Genomic DNA, 16,513 nt, shown 5'->3' with positions numbered 1-16,513 from the left:
CGTTAACTTAAATAACTTGACGTGAATTAGTTAACTCTTAGCAGTTCAGTCAGCCATATGCCAAAACAGCAGGCCTGGCTTCACGAATTAACCAGAGTTCTCTGTATTATCATTCAACACCCAACGTCCATTTCATCCACCCAGAGAATATTCCGGGCACCCCAGCACCTCTGTAGATATACACGCACACGACCACAACAGGGTTGTTCGAAATACGACAAAAGCCAAAGCCTGCACCAAATTCTGCTTTCAAGGCCTTTGGCGGAGTTCAGCCTATCAAGCTTTTGTTTCATATCCCCGTTCGCTATCGCTATCGAGAATTGCCCGCTTGGCCAGAAGGAAGACTGTGATTGTCAAGTCGACTTTGAAGAGAGATGGATACCAGACGCACTCTCAGTAGAAGTGTCGGATGTGTATGAGACAGATCCCTCATTCTTCGTTTTATTAAGAATGACTTGGGAGTGTTTGTGTTGCTGGTCCATAGTCCTTGATGTGGAAACAACAGGAGTCATCTGCAGATCGTCTTTGGTTCACAGTCGATTTGCAGAGTTAAACAACTCAATTCCCACTGCATACGATCACAAATCGTCATTACTCCCTACAGTAGACACAGTATATTCCAACCCATTCTACAGTATCATCTATGAACGGATCTCCGTCGAGCCCACCACTCCCTCCACCACTCCCCAACCCCCCTCGCCCTCATCCCCTTAAGAAAAGCATAAGCAACCATCCGGTAAACAATCGTACAGACCCCCAGCGCCATGACATTCATAGGCCCATCCTTGTCCAAATTATACAACTTCAAAACCTGCTCACCTGAATCCACCGGACAGCCACCACCAACAAGCCTCTGACTGACATCACAGGTAAAAACCTGTCCGTCCAATGAAAACGGCGCCAAATTGGCAATCGCATACTTGATAGGCGACAGATGATTAATGCCCTGCAGGACGTCGTTCACATTCAGACTCATGACGCCGCCAAGGATGGTCGATATCGACAGCAACACCGAGGTCACGTTGACTGCGAAGCCGACGTGCGAGAATAGCGTGCAGAACATGATTCCCACAGACTCGCCGCAGCTGATTATACAGAAACAGTTGAACGCGCTGACTAGGAACATGGTTATGCTGCGGTGCAGATTGTCTGCGTAGGCGGCTAACGCGCCAAAGATGAGGGAGGACAGGATTTCAAAGGGGATTTCGATCGTTGTGTAGGATAGTAGGAATGTGGAAGCGCTGTAGCAGTTGTCTGCTTCTTCGCGGTAGAAGACGTCTCGCTCGCTGGGGTAAATTGCGATGTTTTGGAGCATGCCTATTGTGTTGAATTTTTCAGTCATCGAATGTATAGTAGAGGGGGGGTCTATTCGGGACGAGTGGTGGCTGCTGCTTACCGACAAAGTATAACGCCGCAAACTCCTGGATAAATCCCATGCGAGACTGCACGGCTTCGTAGTTGTTCTTCAGCGGGGCAAAGAATAATGCCATGATGATTGCAATACCAGGTATCTGCATTACGCGCGCCATGATAAGTGGTGGCTGGCGCCAGAAATTGATAAACGAGCGATGAAGCACTAAGGGGAATGTCATGCGAAACGAAAGCATCTGGCGTTTGAGACTGCCCAACTCTGCGGGCGTGGCGATCTGCGTTGTATTGCGCATAGGATCGACTGTTGTCTTGCTCAAGCTGGAAATGAGATGCTGCACACGTTTCCGGGTGACGGCTTCACGGTCTGCCTGTTGGAGGTCTATGGTAATGAGGTCTAAGACAAAATCTGCCGGGTTGGTTGTGCGTGGGCAGTCATGGCCTAGTGCAGCGAAATGTGAGAGCATGTTCTCACCACTCCCTGCGTAAACAGGATATCCACCTCTGGCAAGGAGGAGGATCTGGGAGAAATGGGTGAATAGATCTGAGCGAGATTGATGGAGGGTGAGTATGAGTGTGCGGCCTTCTGCGGCGAGGCCGTGGAGTAGTTCAATGATGGACATTGCTGTGAAAGCGTCGAGGCCGGAGGTTGGTTCGTCAAGGAGGAGGACTTTTGGGTCTGTGAGGATTTGAATTGCAATTGAGACACGGCGTTTCTCGCCGCCGCTTATACCCTTGATGATGTCGCTGCCAATGAGATTTTCAGCGCACTCTTTTAGTCCCATTTTGTGCATGATTTCTTCGGCGCGTCGGTTCTTTTCTTCTCGGGTCATCCAATTTGGAAGGCGGAGGCCAGCGGCGAACTTGAGACTCTCGCGGACTGTGAGGGAGGGCATCAGGGCATCGTCGTCTTGTGTGACGAAGGAAGTCACGGATCGAATGACACTTTTTGATGGGACAGCCCCGTTGTAGAGCATGTTGCCGTGAATGCAGTATCGGGTCCCTATGGATCCATGCAGCCTGCATGCTATTGAGTTAAGAAGTGATGTCTTTCCACTGCCAGATGGACCCATGATCACGTTTAATTGACCTGGTTCAAACTCAGCAGTAATAGGCTTGAGAATCTGAAGATTCTGCGCCGTCCGCCACGGGAGTCGTCCCTTCCGAATCTCTAAAGAGTACTGATCGAGCGAGATGGAAACCTTCCGCGTCTCTTGTGTTGGGCGGATTGCGGTCTTGGCTTTGCTGGAAGCCTCCCCTTCGGTTGTCCTTGCTTGGGCAACGTTGATAGCGAAACGATTGTATTGCAGCAATAGAGCAGCAACCAGATAGTGACCCACGGCAAATGCGATCAACACCACAATTGGCCGCCAGATCCAATTAGGAGGCAATCCAAGACTTTGCATGATATATCTACCGGTGTATTCCTTGCAAGCCGGGTCAGAGGGATCATCGGAATAAGGACAGTCGTAGAACTGGCCTGTCTCAGAGCCGTTGAATCCAATGAACTCATTGGCACACAGTGCACCAAAGATGTAGAAGGTGTATGCACACCATTTGAGCCACCTCACATAAACAGGGATTTGGTTGGACTGCACAAAGTACCCACAAGCAAAGGATTGCAATGTAAAGCACAGATTGCCCACCAAACTGGCACCGGGGAAACTGCGCGCTATGCCAATAGCCACTGCAGCGAAGGTGACGGCAACGTAATGAGTGAGTAAGGTGAGAACGAAGAAGACGAAGAACTGACTTGCGTCAAGTCGGTATCCAACCATGAAGTAAAATATCAGAGAGAATATTAACGGCACAGGAAGATCTTCCAGAGGCAATCGAGCTGCACGCCGACTGAGAAGAAAAGCTGGCACGCCAACCACGCCTTCATTGCGCTCACGATCAAAGAGCCGAATATCGATGGTCAAACGGTAAGTCTCATACAGCAGAATGAGATACCCATTCAAACTGCTGGCAGTGTAGAGACTGCCTTCCCGAGAGCGAATACCCGCCTGGCTCTCATCAAGCTGCAGAAAGATCCATCCATTGATGACTGCCATTCCAATGGCCTCAAGCAGGCTACCAGCAACGCCCATCGGGTCACGAATCGTAGTCGTGAAAGTGCGAGAAGTCAAAACACGAAACTGCCGACGAAAGGAGACTTTCTTCATCGTGCCCGCTTGAGCGTCCAAAGAAGTCGATGCCATCTTCTCCCCACCCTCGCCATGATCCTCACCTTCACGCACCACCGCATCAGCAGCCTGCCTCACTCTCCACGCATCCCTCAACCCTTCAACTCTCGCCACAGAAGCCTCCTCCAACTCCCCACTCCTCCGATCTATAGCAGCAAGATCAATCAAGAACTCCGCAGGATTAACAAATTCAGGCATCACAAACCCAAGACCCTCAAAATACCCCAGAACGCCCTCCACCTCCCCACTATATAACGCCTCCCCCCTCGCCAGCAAAACAACCCGATCAAAAAGCCCCCAGATCTCCGACCTAGGCGCATGGATCGAAACAACCACCGTCCTCCCATCCCTCGCCAACCTCTTCAGCGTCCTCACAATCTGAAACGCACTCGTCGCATCCAACCCGGTAGTAGGCTCATCGCAAAACAAAACCGACGGATTCGAAAGAAGCTGCACTCCAATACTCACACGCCTCTTCTCGCCCCCACTGCAGCCCTTATGCGCCGCCGTGCCAATGCGCGTATCTGCGCACTCCTTCAGCCCCAATTCAAGGATGACCTGCTCGACAATGTCGTGGCGCTCGCCTGCCGTTGTCGGACTGGGGAGGCGCAGGTCGGCCGCGTAGCGCAGGGTTTCGCGCACTGTCAGCGTTGGGATTAGGACGTCTTCTTGCATGACGTATGCGCTGCGGATGTGGTTGATGTTTCTTTCTTTGTTGAAGGTTGTTGTTCCAGAGACTTGGACTTGGGTGCGGGATAGGTTCATGCGATTGGCCATGAGGTTTAATAGGCTTGTTTTGCCGGAGCCGCTGCTTCCTATTATGGCGCTTAGGGTTCCTGTTGGCATTGCGGCGGTGATATTGGATAGGACTGTTTTGGTTGGTGGGTTGGGTTGGGTTGGTTGGCTGGGTAGGAGTCGGTGGCGCAGTTTCCATATTGGGTTCCATGTTGGTGGTGCGATGTTGACTTGGAGAGAAAGATTGGTCACGGTTATGTCTGTCGGGTGGACGGCGCGGAGGCAGAGGTTGTTGGCTGCCTCTTTTGCATCGCTTGCATCGTGCAGATGTGTCGGATGTTTCACGACGCTTATTTCACTTGCGTCCTTTTCCATGTCTATGGTTGGGGCATTGGGTGGCACAGTGATATCGGGATGCAATGGGATACAGATCGGATGATTGACCCATGTTCAGGCTCCGGGTGATTTCTCCAGGATTTGACAAATGTTCAGGCCCTTGGCAGGGTATACCGATGACCGCAGGATGACCAGCAAACACGGGACAGCACAAAAAGATACAGTAATTCTCCTGAACCCCGGACTCTCTGTGATTGGCGAATCAGCCATAACGTGGGGGTCCTTGCATAAGCGAGGAGCTGTCAACATTGAATCAAATTCGATCAAACTACACTAAACACGGGGAACAGGGTCAACTTGCCTCGAGAGTTAATATGACACTGCTACCCTGCCACCAATGGAAGTACAGTCAAAGTAAGGGGGTCGATCCCCGAGTCTGGACTCATATGTATACTGTACAAAGCGAAACAAGAAAAGGCTATTCCCTATTCTGCCACATGCATATGGAAACCCCAGGAAAATAAAACACAAAAAAAGATATATACAACCTGGGCCAATAACCAGAACCACCAGAACCAGAATCTCCAGAACCAGAACCTCGTAGTTCTTCGCTCAGCGCCTGCGTCACTCGTACTCGTGAGATCATCCAACACCTGTCCTATGTGCCATGGAACACGTACACCAATCGGGGATTTTTTGTTTTTCGCTGGGGGAGGAATTTTGGAAATATGCGGAGGGACGCCTTCGACGCACGAGGCGCACTGTGCCTCGCAAAACCCAAGCATGATCATTCACCCCCAGACCTCCTCAAATGCAAATATAATCACAGTAAGAAAGAAAGAAAGTAAAAAAAAAAAGGAGAAAGAAAAAATAAAAAAGTAAACAGGCCAGGCCATTATCATTATGCTCGGAAAGCAAAAATCGAAACCACCTTCCGGACGACAGTAGTCGAAAAATCAAACAAGAGAAAGGAAAGTTGGGGAGGGAAGTCGAGGATAATTGAGAAGAGAGGGATCGAAATAGAAGTCGAGGGTATCAAAGAAGAAGAAGCAAAGGCCAGGATAATCAAGTGATCAAGAAATCCATGTTCATGTCACGAATGATTTTCTCCCAGTCCCAACTATCCTCGATATTGGTGTCCATGACCTCCCAAACCCGCGAAACAACCTTGAAAGCAGGCTCGATATTTCGCAGGTTGGAATAGGACTTGAGATTTTCAAAGCCTGTTCTGAGACGCTCACGTTGCTCGGGCACAAATGCCGAGCAACCGAGTAAGAATAGTGGCATTAGCACAATACTGTAAGCGCCAGCGTCTTGTGGCAGCTGATCCAGATAGCCCAGGCCATCATCGACCACCTGGGCGATCTTTTCACTTGGTCGCGAGGGCCGGATAGTCCGGTATAGGTATACCCAGGTCGTTTGTCGGTACAGCTGGGCCAAGCACCAGTTTGGTGTGTCCGGCTCGTGGGAGGTCTCCCAGTTCCGGATAGCCGTATCGATCGAAACCGCCTCGCTGAGAGTCTGATAGTCTACCGCTGGTTCATATCCCTCATCCATCCGCTGACGAATGCGGTCTCGTAGCTGCGTGACCTCTGAGATGTAGTTGAATAAACCATCAAAGACGCCCACAAACATACCGGCGGAGGCGCCCGGTACAAACTTGGGGATATTCATGTTGCTGTGGAAGAGAGCTGGGCGTCGGTCCAGCGAAGTGAGGGAGTTTGAAACATCGTGGTACTGGAAGAACTCGACTATGAATTGGCGGAACTTTTCATTTCGCGGTTGCTGTGATACCAACAGATACCGGGCGGCATCCATATGCGGGCGGTATTCGCCGTTGGTTTCACCTTCGCAGATGGTGTTCAGACTCAGAGCGATGGTGGATGCTATTATGGGGTCCTCCACCAAAAGCTGTTGTTCGGCGTCGGGGGTCTTGGGGGACGAGTTTGAGGAGGCATTGATATTATCCTTGAGATCCTGGATTGCGCGATGGAAGTGATAGTATTTGCGCTCCTTCAGCTTCGGCTCAGGGTCCAGGCCCGACAGGTGTGACCCGGATAGACACATGAGCGAATGCATCAGACCGCGGTGTTGGGTTGCCATCGGGAGCAGAATCTCCTTGAAGGGATTTGAATCATCATTAATCAGTGTCAGTACGCGACTGAAGCCGTATACGAAGTGATCCAAGAAGCGTCGATCGATGTCGGTTTCGATGCCGTCGATGAGGAGGGGTAAGCTGCGCGGCACTGCTGCAAGGGACTGGGATACAACTGGAATGAAGTCAGTTTCAGTGAAGGAAGTTGGAACTAATATGTCCCTTACCGTCGGCGAGCTTTTGTCGCCCACTCTTCCAGATCTCTTTGGGCGGATAGCCCTCGCAGACGACCGCATTCTTCTGGCAGTTGAGACATCTGCGACCACGTTAGCCAAGACCACTCTCCCAGACCAGCTTCGGCAAGGTTTGCGAAGACGGGAACTCACGCAGGTTTTGTCTCATCGCACTTCTTCTTGCGCCTGCGACAAGTGATGCAACCTGTTTTGGAGCGACCTTTGGTGACTTTGGCGCCTGTTGGCAACGGATGTTTGCGAGGTCGACCACGTTTCCGTGGGACGGCAGCGGGAGCGGCCGAGTCCCCCACCTCGGCAGGTTTGATGCTCAAGATATCCTCATCGATTTCCTCCACCTTGGGCACCTCCATCTCCTGATAGACCTCGACCTTATCGTCATTCCAGTCGGGGGAATCCGTCGAGGTATCATCCGGACTGCTGCTGTTGGAGGTGCTACCCCTCGGATGAGGGTAGTCCGAACCCTCGATATTTGAAAAGAAAGGATGCATTGACAACATGAGCTGGAGAAAATGAAGATGGGAGGGGATTCGTCGGATATAAGAGGGGAAGGTGCTTGGTCCACCTGATCTAGGGACTTTTGGCAAAGAGGGGAGAATATAGTCTCGTCCTAAGTAGTCATATAATCGAATAATAGAATAGGATCACTTTTTTTTTTTCTGATCTACGAAAATCACTTTAACTTATGCGGGGGAGGCATGATCGGACGCCCAAAAAGCAATACATGTTACGAGGCTGTGTGATTAATTTTCTCTCTCTCTCTTACTCTCACTCTCGGTTTATTTTGCTTTTTTTATTTTCTTGTTTTTTTTATTTGTTTTTTCTTGTCTTTGCCTGATCTGGGGGATATGTCGGAGATGCAGATGGCATGACGCGGGATTCGTAATAGTGAAAAAAAAAAACCGGCCCCCTTGATCATTTCTAAAGTAAAGTTTCTTACATCTCTGGCCTTCGGAAATGACTAAACTTTTGATACTGATCATGTGTACTGACGCATGATGAACCATTCTAAGCTGAGTCCGATCCTTCCCCCTCCCCCCCTCTCCCCCACGCTATACAAAACTCAGACCGGAAATGGGAGATATTATCCAAGGCCTAAGCGCCCTCACATCCGTCAGATTGGAAATTTTCACAATCTGGGGTAAGTGGGCCAGATCGTCTGGGCAGCACGGACATCCGCTGCAGGGAATTAAAAAATAAAATAACATAAAAGGGCCATTTCGACATAGATATGATAATCACTATTGTAGCATACGCAATTAACCGAATGGACTCTGGACTCACATCACAATAGACTCCGAAAAAAAGGGGTGGAATGTGGCGAGAGACAGAGTTCTGCCGGAAGACCAACAAGGAAATAGCTGTTACGAGAGCCCGTTTAGCCATTTTAACCAGCTGAAACGGCCCAAGGTCACGCTAGACGGATTTTCATCCCCCCTGCTAGTCTCGTTGCCTGGCCCAGGTACGAGCTTTTACGGGTTATCCACCGAGTAAAAGTTGGCTAGATCGACATCTGCAAGTCCAAGTCCATGGGTACCAAGCTAGGCCCATCGTGCTCTGCGGATTTGGATCGGAGCTTCACTCTGGTACCATTGTCTGAGAATTTAATTGAATACCTGACCGTTATTAATATCCGAAAAAAGATGGGTCTACAGTATAGTCTAAGGTTGTTCCCGTTCCAAGTGGGACCAAAGTATAAGTATATATGCCCACACGGTCAGTTCATAAAACAAATAAGTTGGCATTGACAGGGAATGCGGAGAGCGCAAGGGGGGAAAAGAGAGAGAGAAAGTATACAGGTAGAAAACAGAGCCAAAGTGAGGGCATACAAAAGTCCCAGAGTGGGCCACCTGACCATGGCCCGACACAGCAGGTCAACCGAAGCTGTCTTGGACCTCTTCTCGGCGGGCCAATCACTCTCTCTCCCTGCACACTTTCTCTCTCCTTCTATGCAGATGTGGGGGCGTGTGATTGCCTATTTTAGTTGCATCCCCCTCCTCCGACATGGCTTGACACCGGCACGCGGACCTGTACATCATTGTTTGTGTTCGCAGGGAAATCCCGCAGGTACATATGGGCCGTGTGAATCCACTCGAGAGCTTCAAACGGGGAGACTAGACTACTGGAGAGCGAGAAGATTCCCAAACTAACTTTTCCCTCCCTTCTCCCCCCCTTGGCTTATTGTCAGCTCGGCCATTGGCTCTTCACATACAACCCCGCCAATCAGACGGTGGACATGTACAATGGTCCGTTCAACAACATTGACGTCGTTGCTGAATTCGATCAAAGGTCGGCCTAGCTCGGTCTTCCAGCCCCGACTTTGCCCCGCGGAAGAAGCGGAATCCAAGGGTCAGCGTCACATGGGGGGGGGGAGATCCTCTAGAGGTTTCAGAATTGGGCTGTGAAAGGCTCATCTAGAATGTTGGGTTGAGGGATTACGAGAACCGAAATGAACGGTGAATGGGATTGTGTCGAGCAAACTTGCAGAGTATGCAGGCTTGACAAACAAAGGGTGCCAAGGCCTCTCTGACTTGCGGGAATCTCGGATTCGTGTCGGCCCAACTAGAGGAAAAGCGATCTAGTCATCCCGCTCGTATGGTACTATTCAATAAATGATGCAGAGGTGTCAGTTGTATGTGTATATATATGCACCTCCTGCCCCCTCAGGTTATCCAAAGTCAGATCCTTTCCGGCGAATAAGGGTCGTCTTTGTTCGGCCGGGGTTGCCAAGATTCACTCTGCAGGCTACTACTGTCGCACCTGTTGATCTTGATTCAGATCCCAATCCGGGATACCGGGTAAATAGGAGGTGCAGGCGCCTCAAAAGTTTCATGAGAGTGCCCTGTCCCGCGGAGATCGGGTTGTCCACGAACCATTGGGAAAACTGGCTAGCTGCATTGTGGCGCCAGTCGCCTTGGATCACCTAGTGTTGTTCGCCTTGCAAAACAGACTATTTGCACCGGGGAAAGTTAATTTGGTGCTTTGGAGGCTCTGTTGCGCTCGCTTACGGGCCCCTAATTGATGTTAGCCCTGGAGCATGCTAGAATTGCCGCTCGAAGGATTCTGCCCCCATTTAGTGGCGCTTCCGGGCAACCAGTGAGGTATCCAAGCGTCACTGAACACGATTCAGATCGAAGTGGGAATTTGGTACTGGATATTCTCCATCCCTGGTCCACGATGACCTGACTGTCTCAACCTTGCGGGTAGATCCGAAAGTGGGCCTGAATCGTGCCTTATCGCATCGGCACAAGATATCGTGGGAATCGGAGAACGTGATCGGCTATTCACACGCGTGAATTGCAGAACCATGGGACATTAGGTGTATCGCGCAGATCATCCCTATCATTCTTGATTGATACAGTACGGGCATATACATGACAAGAAAGGAAATGTGAGCTGCACAATGCTCTGTGACGACTGAGCAAAGTGGACGCAACAATTCCATCCCAATGGAGAGCAGCTACCTATCTCGTGTTAATAGCACTCCACTAGAAGAGATTTGAAAGCAGCCGTGTCATGATAGACAGTGCTGTCGGCTACAGGTGAGTTTGAGATGGCAACAAACGATCGAGCTTGCCGAATCCATTTCAACCAATAAAGACAATTCCATATCTATCCTCAGGACCTCCTACTAACTGAGATGAGGGCTCCAGAAAAATAGTGAGTATCTCTCTCTCGATTTTGCCAGGGCATGTACGGTTTTGCGAGCCCCAGGGGCCATCACTTTGTCCATACGAGATAATTCATATCATCTGTCGAGCTTGTCGCATTGATGTAGAAGTCGCTCACGACATATTCGGTCATTAGGCACTCTTCTCAATCCCGCGCACTATGGGTTGGAAGGGTAAGGTTTTGGTCTCAGCTCCGGGTGTCCTCTCAGCTGCTAGAGATGTGGGACCTCCCGAGGTCGCAGCCTGAAGTCTGAATTTGGCAACTTTTAATGTCGAGCGATGATCCGACTACCAAGACTGATTGCTATATCAGCAACAGTCAATACGAAGGTCGACCAGCACCACATATCAAAGAGTACGATCTCATACTCTCGGACAGAATTTACATTCAGTATATACTTGAGGTTACTGACATGGCCGTGAGAAGGGCTCAGAATATTCCAAATCATACCAAAATAGGGTCCCGCCCCAACATTGTTTCCCTGCTCTGACAGTGCCAGTTGATTGGAGTGTTCCTATGTTTCTAGGTAATTCTGTCAACCTCCTGCAAAAGAGAGCCATATGAGACATGCCTTGGCCTCCTTGGGTTTGAAGAACCGACAAGGGAGCGATCCGTGACGAAGAACTGTCTGGAAAAATGGCATCCCATGCAAGCACCCTTAGAGAGCACTACGACAATTCCCCACAAGCATGACGACCGCGATGCGGCAAGTGGTGAAGCAGCTCTTGTCTCGGCCACAGCAAGATCCACCAGCGACACCCAGGTATTGTCCACACAGACGGCAACCATGTGGTCTTGTGAGGTGACATTTCTCGAATCGAGGGCTAATGCTAGGAGCTGCGTCAGTTGCGGGGGGTGTCAGCAAGCGCTTCCAGATACAGATCAAGGATGTTATGGGAAAGCGACACCTCCGCACGATTGTAATTCTGATCAGTGCAATCGTCGCAGCGCGGAAGGGCTTTTCCGTTTACGTCCTTTGACCAGTAACAGATTATTCAGATGCCCGTACAGGTGACGTACTTGCGACGACGTTCCGACGTTCCTTGGCATTGGAACGAGGACGCTTGGGACGTTTCGCATCAATTGAAGGACTCCCCGTTCTCGTCAATAACCCAATCTACTTTTTCATCGGCAGCGGCAACAGTTTTCACTAAGTGGGCAGTTTGCCCAGAAGGTGCGTTTTCGATTCGAGTAGAGGTTGGCATTCAAGCCGGGAGTATCCGTATTGCGATAATCGGGAAAGTCTAGCAAATGTGTCAACGAACTATCCATCAAACAAAGAGACAGGCGTGGACTTCGCGGCATCTCGTTGAGAGATGAATCAGAGGAGGCAAAAACGTCCGTAGGAGGCATCGGTGAGGAGAGAAGTCAGTATATCGGTTCATCAAGGCTTGGGGTAAGGGAACTAGCTTGGCAAAGAGTAAGTAGGCAGAGTCACTAGATATATGGACTTTGTCAAAGTGTACGAAGATGAAAGAATCATAATTGCCAATCTGCGATATTCCACGAGCACCTTGCCAATCTCAGAACAAATGATCACAATGAGAGATAATCGCATCACTCTGGATCTGTCAGAAGCGTACATCGCATAGCCAAGCTGGTAAAAAGCGCATACTCAGAATCCAATATCTGACAACTTCTATATCTGCTTGACGAAAATATTCCGTATAGCGCAACATATAGCCCAGTTCAATTGAGCCAGCTGTGCCAAAAGCAGGCATTGGTCGAATTGTGTAGGGGTATGACCGATGCCATCGGTTTTCTACTTTCTTCTTATACAGCTGTGACTACTTTGTGGGTAATTGAAGAACCCAGCACGAGACATGGCAGGCAATAGACGTATAGTTAATCCTCCTGCTTATGTCGAACATCGAAAGGCAAAGACAAAACGCCATGCTATCCCATGAATCTTTGATCTGGGAGCGTGGTGAAGAACAAATAACAACTGACCCCGGGCGAAGAATCATTTCTCGATCTCGTATCTGCCAGTTATTGTACATACTTCATACGTACGTACAAACTCCAAAGATGACCATTATGGCGAGTACAAGGTACCGTTCAATCTACAATGTTATAGGAAGGTATCCAATACTGGCCCAAGGAGAGATTCAGGAAGGAGCAGCAGACATGTCTCTTTCAGTAATAAATATCGGCGTAACACTTCATAGTTTAGTTCCCCTTGCATGTTTCTCTGCTCGAGACGAGCGATTGACAAAATTAAAGCTCTAGCAGACGTGGATGACTAGAGGAGAATTGAAGGCAGTGTGGAGGACAAGGGACCTGAAACATGCGTCGATCACTGTTCAATACTTCATCAAGCCTGAAATGTCACAGAAAAAGCCTCGGCTTTGGGATCTTCATAAACAATGGGCAACGAAGAAGGGGCAGAGGAATAAGGAGATCATGGGAAATTCCACTAGGAAGGACAAGATGTTAGCAAGGAGAATGAAGAACAGAACCCGGATAATCATAGGAGATACTGACATGAAGCCTACGGGTTCCACCTGGAAAACTACACCCCGGTGAACCCGTCTGTGGGTTCCAGAAGCCCATATGATGCAAGCAAGGCAGGTTGCCTGGGCAAGTCAAGATGATTCAACCATTCTGCGATTCCCTTCACATTTTGATATCCCAATTAGCGAGGATGAATCCCAAACGGGACCATAGGCCCAAGACGAAGAAACACAACCAGGATCCCCAATCTACTACGTAGTCTACTACATAATCTACTAGAAAAGAATGAAGCGTGAAAGCAAGTCAATTTGACTAAATACAGGTAATCCACAGCCGTAAACCCGACCATATAAAAACCAATCCCAATGCATAATGTATAAAATAGGACCCATATCCATAAACCATGACCCAGGACCCGATCACACGAGGAAAAGGAAGGAAAAGGCAGGAAAGAAAAAGAAAAGAAAAACATGCAAAGTGCCCCGATCCATGCAAAATGCTAATAATGACAAAGAAGATGACGGAAATAATAGACAGGAAGGATATCACTGGAAACAGTAATCGGCAATCGAAGCAAGGCCTGCCCCGACAAGACAAGCAGAGGAAGGCAAATAGTAACACGCTATAAGACATGACTCGGTGGTCGACTGGATTATCCAGGTGGACGAGTAGGAGGTGGTTCATTTTCTTGGGGTTGAGTTGGGCGTAATCTCTAGACCGAAAGAGGGCTGTTCATTTATGCGATGAAGGCCCGGTCTAGCTGGCGCAGGGCTCTCATGTCCTCGCCTCCGAATCCGATTTTCTCGTTCGGAATGTCGCGCGGCCCCTCGCCTGATGTTGCCTGCGTGGGCGCTCCGTTGGGGCTTGCGACGGCCCCGGGAGGAGGTGGAGCAGTTGACGCAGATAAAGGAGCCAGGGCGGCGCCGTTCATCAGTGAGCTGATCCCTGGGACTCCATTGCCGGCACTGGGGTCCAGGGGCTTTGGTGGTGTACCGATAGGGTTGAGAGGCTGCAATGCGGGGTGTTCTTGTTTCGGTAGACGAGGACTATGTGTGTGTCCGTTTTGCTGTACGAGGGGTTGCACTGGTACTCGCGGTGATGAAGCCACGCGTGGATCGACCATCGCATGTCCGTATACTGGAGGACTTCGTTGCTCGTGCTGGTCATGCATTGTACGCGGCGACCGGGCTAAGTAAGCCGGAGGCCCGCCTGGTGGTAATGTCGCCTCGACATGGGGCGGCCGATCGTACGGACCGGGGATCCCGTGCGGAGGGGGCGGAAGGTTAGAATGCTGAGGCGGTGGTTGGTGGTGTGGGGGACCATATGGAGGGGGCCCGGCGGCCGCCATGGGGGGAAGATATTGGGCGCCGTATGGAACTGCAACAGTTGGGGGCGTGGCTAGAGGAGTTGGGGGCCATGCATAGCCTTGTGGGAATGGGGGTGCATGGGCGGCGCGCTGGTAAGCGCCGATGGGATGAGGCGTAATTGGGTACGAGGCACCCTGCATAGGTCCCCGAGTGACCACGGGGAGGTTTTGCTGGTCGTTCACGGTGGACTCCGGGTAGAGGCCCTTTTGGGGGCGAACATGGCGCAGCGCAGGATCGGATGTCGGTTGTTGAAGGTTGGCGGCAGATGGGTGAGAGCGCGAATAGTAGCTGATCAAATGCAGGTGTTGGCCGTTGGACGTTGTGATACTGAACGACTGCTTCATCAATCCATCGGGCTTATATCGGTACCCATCTGGTCCCTCATCTGTCCCATCGCCGCGATCTTCATCGCTGCCCCGGCTCTCCGGTGTTTTGCCCCCGCGTTGTAAAGAGCTCTGAGCAACACCACCTCCACGCTTGCCTTCCATTTCTCGATAAGTCAAGAAGCTCCCCGACACACGACTGGCGCTCCATGACTTTCCGTCGGTCCATCGTCGCATGCCCGCTTCGCGCTCATCCCATACAAAGACCGAGCCAGATCGAATCGACTGTCGCTCTTTTTCTGAAAGTCGTCTTTGAACTCGGGGTAAAAGGCCGATGCGACAAGCCTCGAATAAAATAATAGCGTCCGCCGGAGTGCGGACGTGCCCGTAATATGTCTCCATCCAACCTCTCGAGTCAAGTGACCCGTATGCTTTAATGGCCAGATTTGAGGGAAGTAACGAAGAAGCCAAAGCTGAATATAAGCGTTATGAAACGGAAGTGGGGGGAGGGAAGGAAAGAAAGAATAGGGTTCAGGAAGGCCAAATATAAAAGGAAATCAAGTTGTATGGGGTAGGCTGAGTAGACCGATAAATCCGAGCCCAACCTGGTTAGGAGGGGGTTTTTTGGGGTTTTTTTCTTTTTTTTCCCTTTTTCTTTTTTTTCTTTTTCTTTTTCTTTTTTCTTTTTCTTTCTTCTCAAAATGGAAAGAGGAAGCCTGCAGAGATTGTGTTGTGGAGAGGCTACAAGGGAGAGCCAAGGATACAGATAGCAGGGAGAGGGGGGGCCTTACTATAACTCCACGAAATTAAACTAAAGAAGAAGAAAGAAGGAGAGGCTCCCTCTTTTATTCAGGGTGAACTTTATAAAAAGATAAAAAAGAAGGTTAAATAAAAGAAGCGGAGAGGCCAAGCGATCCAAGCGAAAGATCGGAATTTGCTAAACGCCGAGATTTCATTGTAATACGGTGGAGCTGTCGAGAAATTTAACTTATGCATGGGAACCTTGGAAAGAGTTGGACTGGGGGTGGCGAGTGGCACAGTAGACTGTACGGACGTAAGAAGCCAAGGCATTCCCATGAAGTAAAGACCTTGGAACCCAACCAGGCCCTTCATTCCCTCCAATAAACAAATAAAATAGATACCGGTAAATAACAAGGGAAAAAAAAATCAAATCAAATCAAATCCAAAGGGAATGGGCAGGAATAGAACAAAAAGAAAAAAAATGTGAGCTGAATAATAAGGAAAATGCTCTGTGTCAGAAAAGTGGCGCTCTGATCGTAAAAAGAAGGTTAGTGCGCAACTCTTAAGCTTAATCCAACACGAGGAGGCCGGCGCTGAACTTTATGCTCGCTTACAGCGAGGCCTCCACGCTTGGCGTCTGGGCTTGCGTATTCTGTAGAATATTTCATTATTTCCTGTATTTTCTGAATTTCGTGGATTTATTAATTATGGGTTTAATCTAAAACGGTGATTAACGTGAGAAATCCACTTGGATTATTAATGCTGCGCTTCTGTCCGCCTTACACTTTATCCCTTGGGTACAGTGATATCCCGGTAATCTTAAAGGGTTCTAGACACACCCTGAAATTCAGCCACAGTGGCCATTACTTCCCCTCGTGATTCGTACTCGTATTGCGTGTTTTGATTCTCACTGCGCTGACCACAAAGCTTAGGGTTTATTGCAATTTAATAAGAATGTCGACTCTATCGGCACTATTGGGAGAGA

General features: G+C 49.7%; 3 protein-coding genes across 3 annotated transcripts; all 3 read right to left on the bottom strand.

Moving 5' to 3' along the window:
• Positions 1 to 276: 276 nt before the first annotated feature.
• Positions 277 to 4,664, bottom strand: N7511_010591 (putative ABC efflux transporter; the record flags this gene model as incomplete). Its single annotated transcript, XM_057132968.1, has 4 exons — positions 277 to 344; positions 392 to 512; positions 755 to 1,317; positions 1,397 to 4,664. 4 exons carry the CDS (start codon positions 4,662 to 4,664, stop codon positions 277 to 279), a joined length of 4,020 nt encoding a protein of 1,339 aa, XP_056980956.1.
• A 1,026-nt stretch (positions 4,665 to 5,690) lies between these two features.
• On the bottom strand, positions 5,691 to 7,462 carry N7511_010590 (Zn(II)2Cys6 transcription factor; the record flags this gene model as incomplete). The annotated part of the gene is made up of 3 exons (XM_057132967.1): positions 5,691 to 6,895; positions 6,948 to 7,036; positions 7,107 to 7,462. The coding sequence occupies 3 exons, from the start codon at positions 7,460 to 7,462 to the stop codon at positions 5,691 to 5,693; spliced, it is 1,650 nt and encodes a 549-aa protein (XP_056980955.1).
• A 6,371-nt stretch (positions 7,463 to 13,833) lies between these two features.
• On the bottom strand, positions 13,834 to 15,189 carry N7511_010589 (camp independent regulatory protein; the record flags this gene model as incomplete). The annotated part of the gene is made up of 1 exon (XM_057132966.1): positions 13,834 to 15,189. One exon carries the CDS (start codon positions 15,187 to 15,189, stop codon positions 13,834 to 13,836), a length of 1,356 nt encoding a protein of 451 aa, XP_056980954.1.
• Positions 15,190 to 16,513: the final 1,324 nt, after the last annotated feature.

This window comes from Penicillium nucicola, assembly GCF_028828085.1.
Source record: "Penicillium nucicola strain IBT 29836 chromosome Unknown utg000010l, whole genome shotgun sequence".
In the NCBI taxonomy this organism is placed as follows: domain Eukaryota; kingdom Fungi; phylum Ascomycota; class Eurotiomycetes; order Eurotiales; family Aspergillaceae; genus Penicillium; species Penicillium nucicola.
This window is presented reverse-complemented; position numbering and strand designations above follow the sequence as displayed.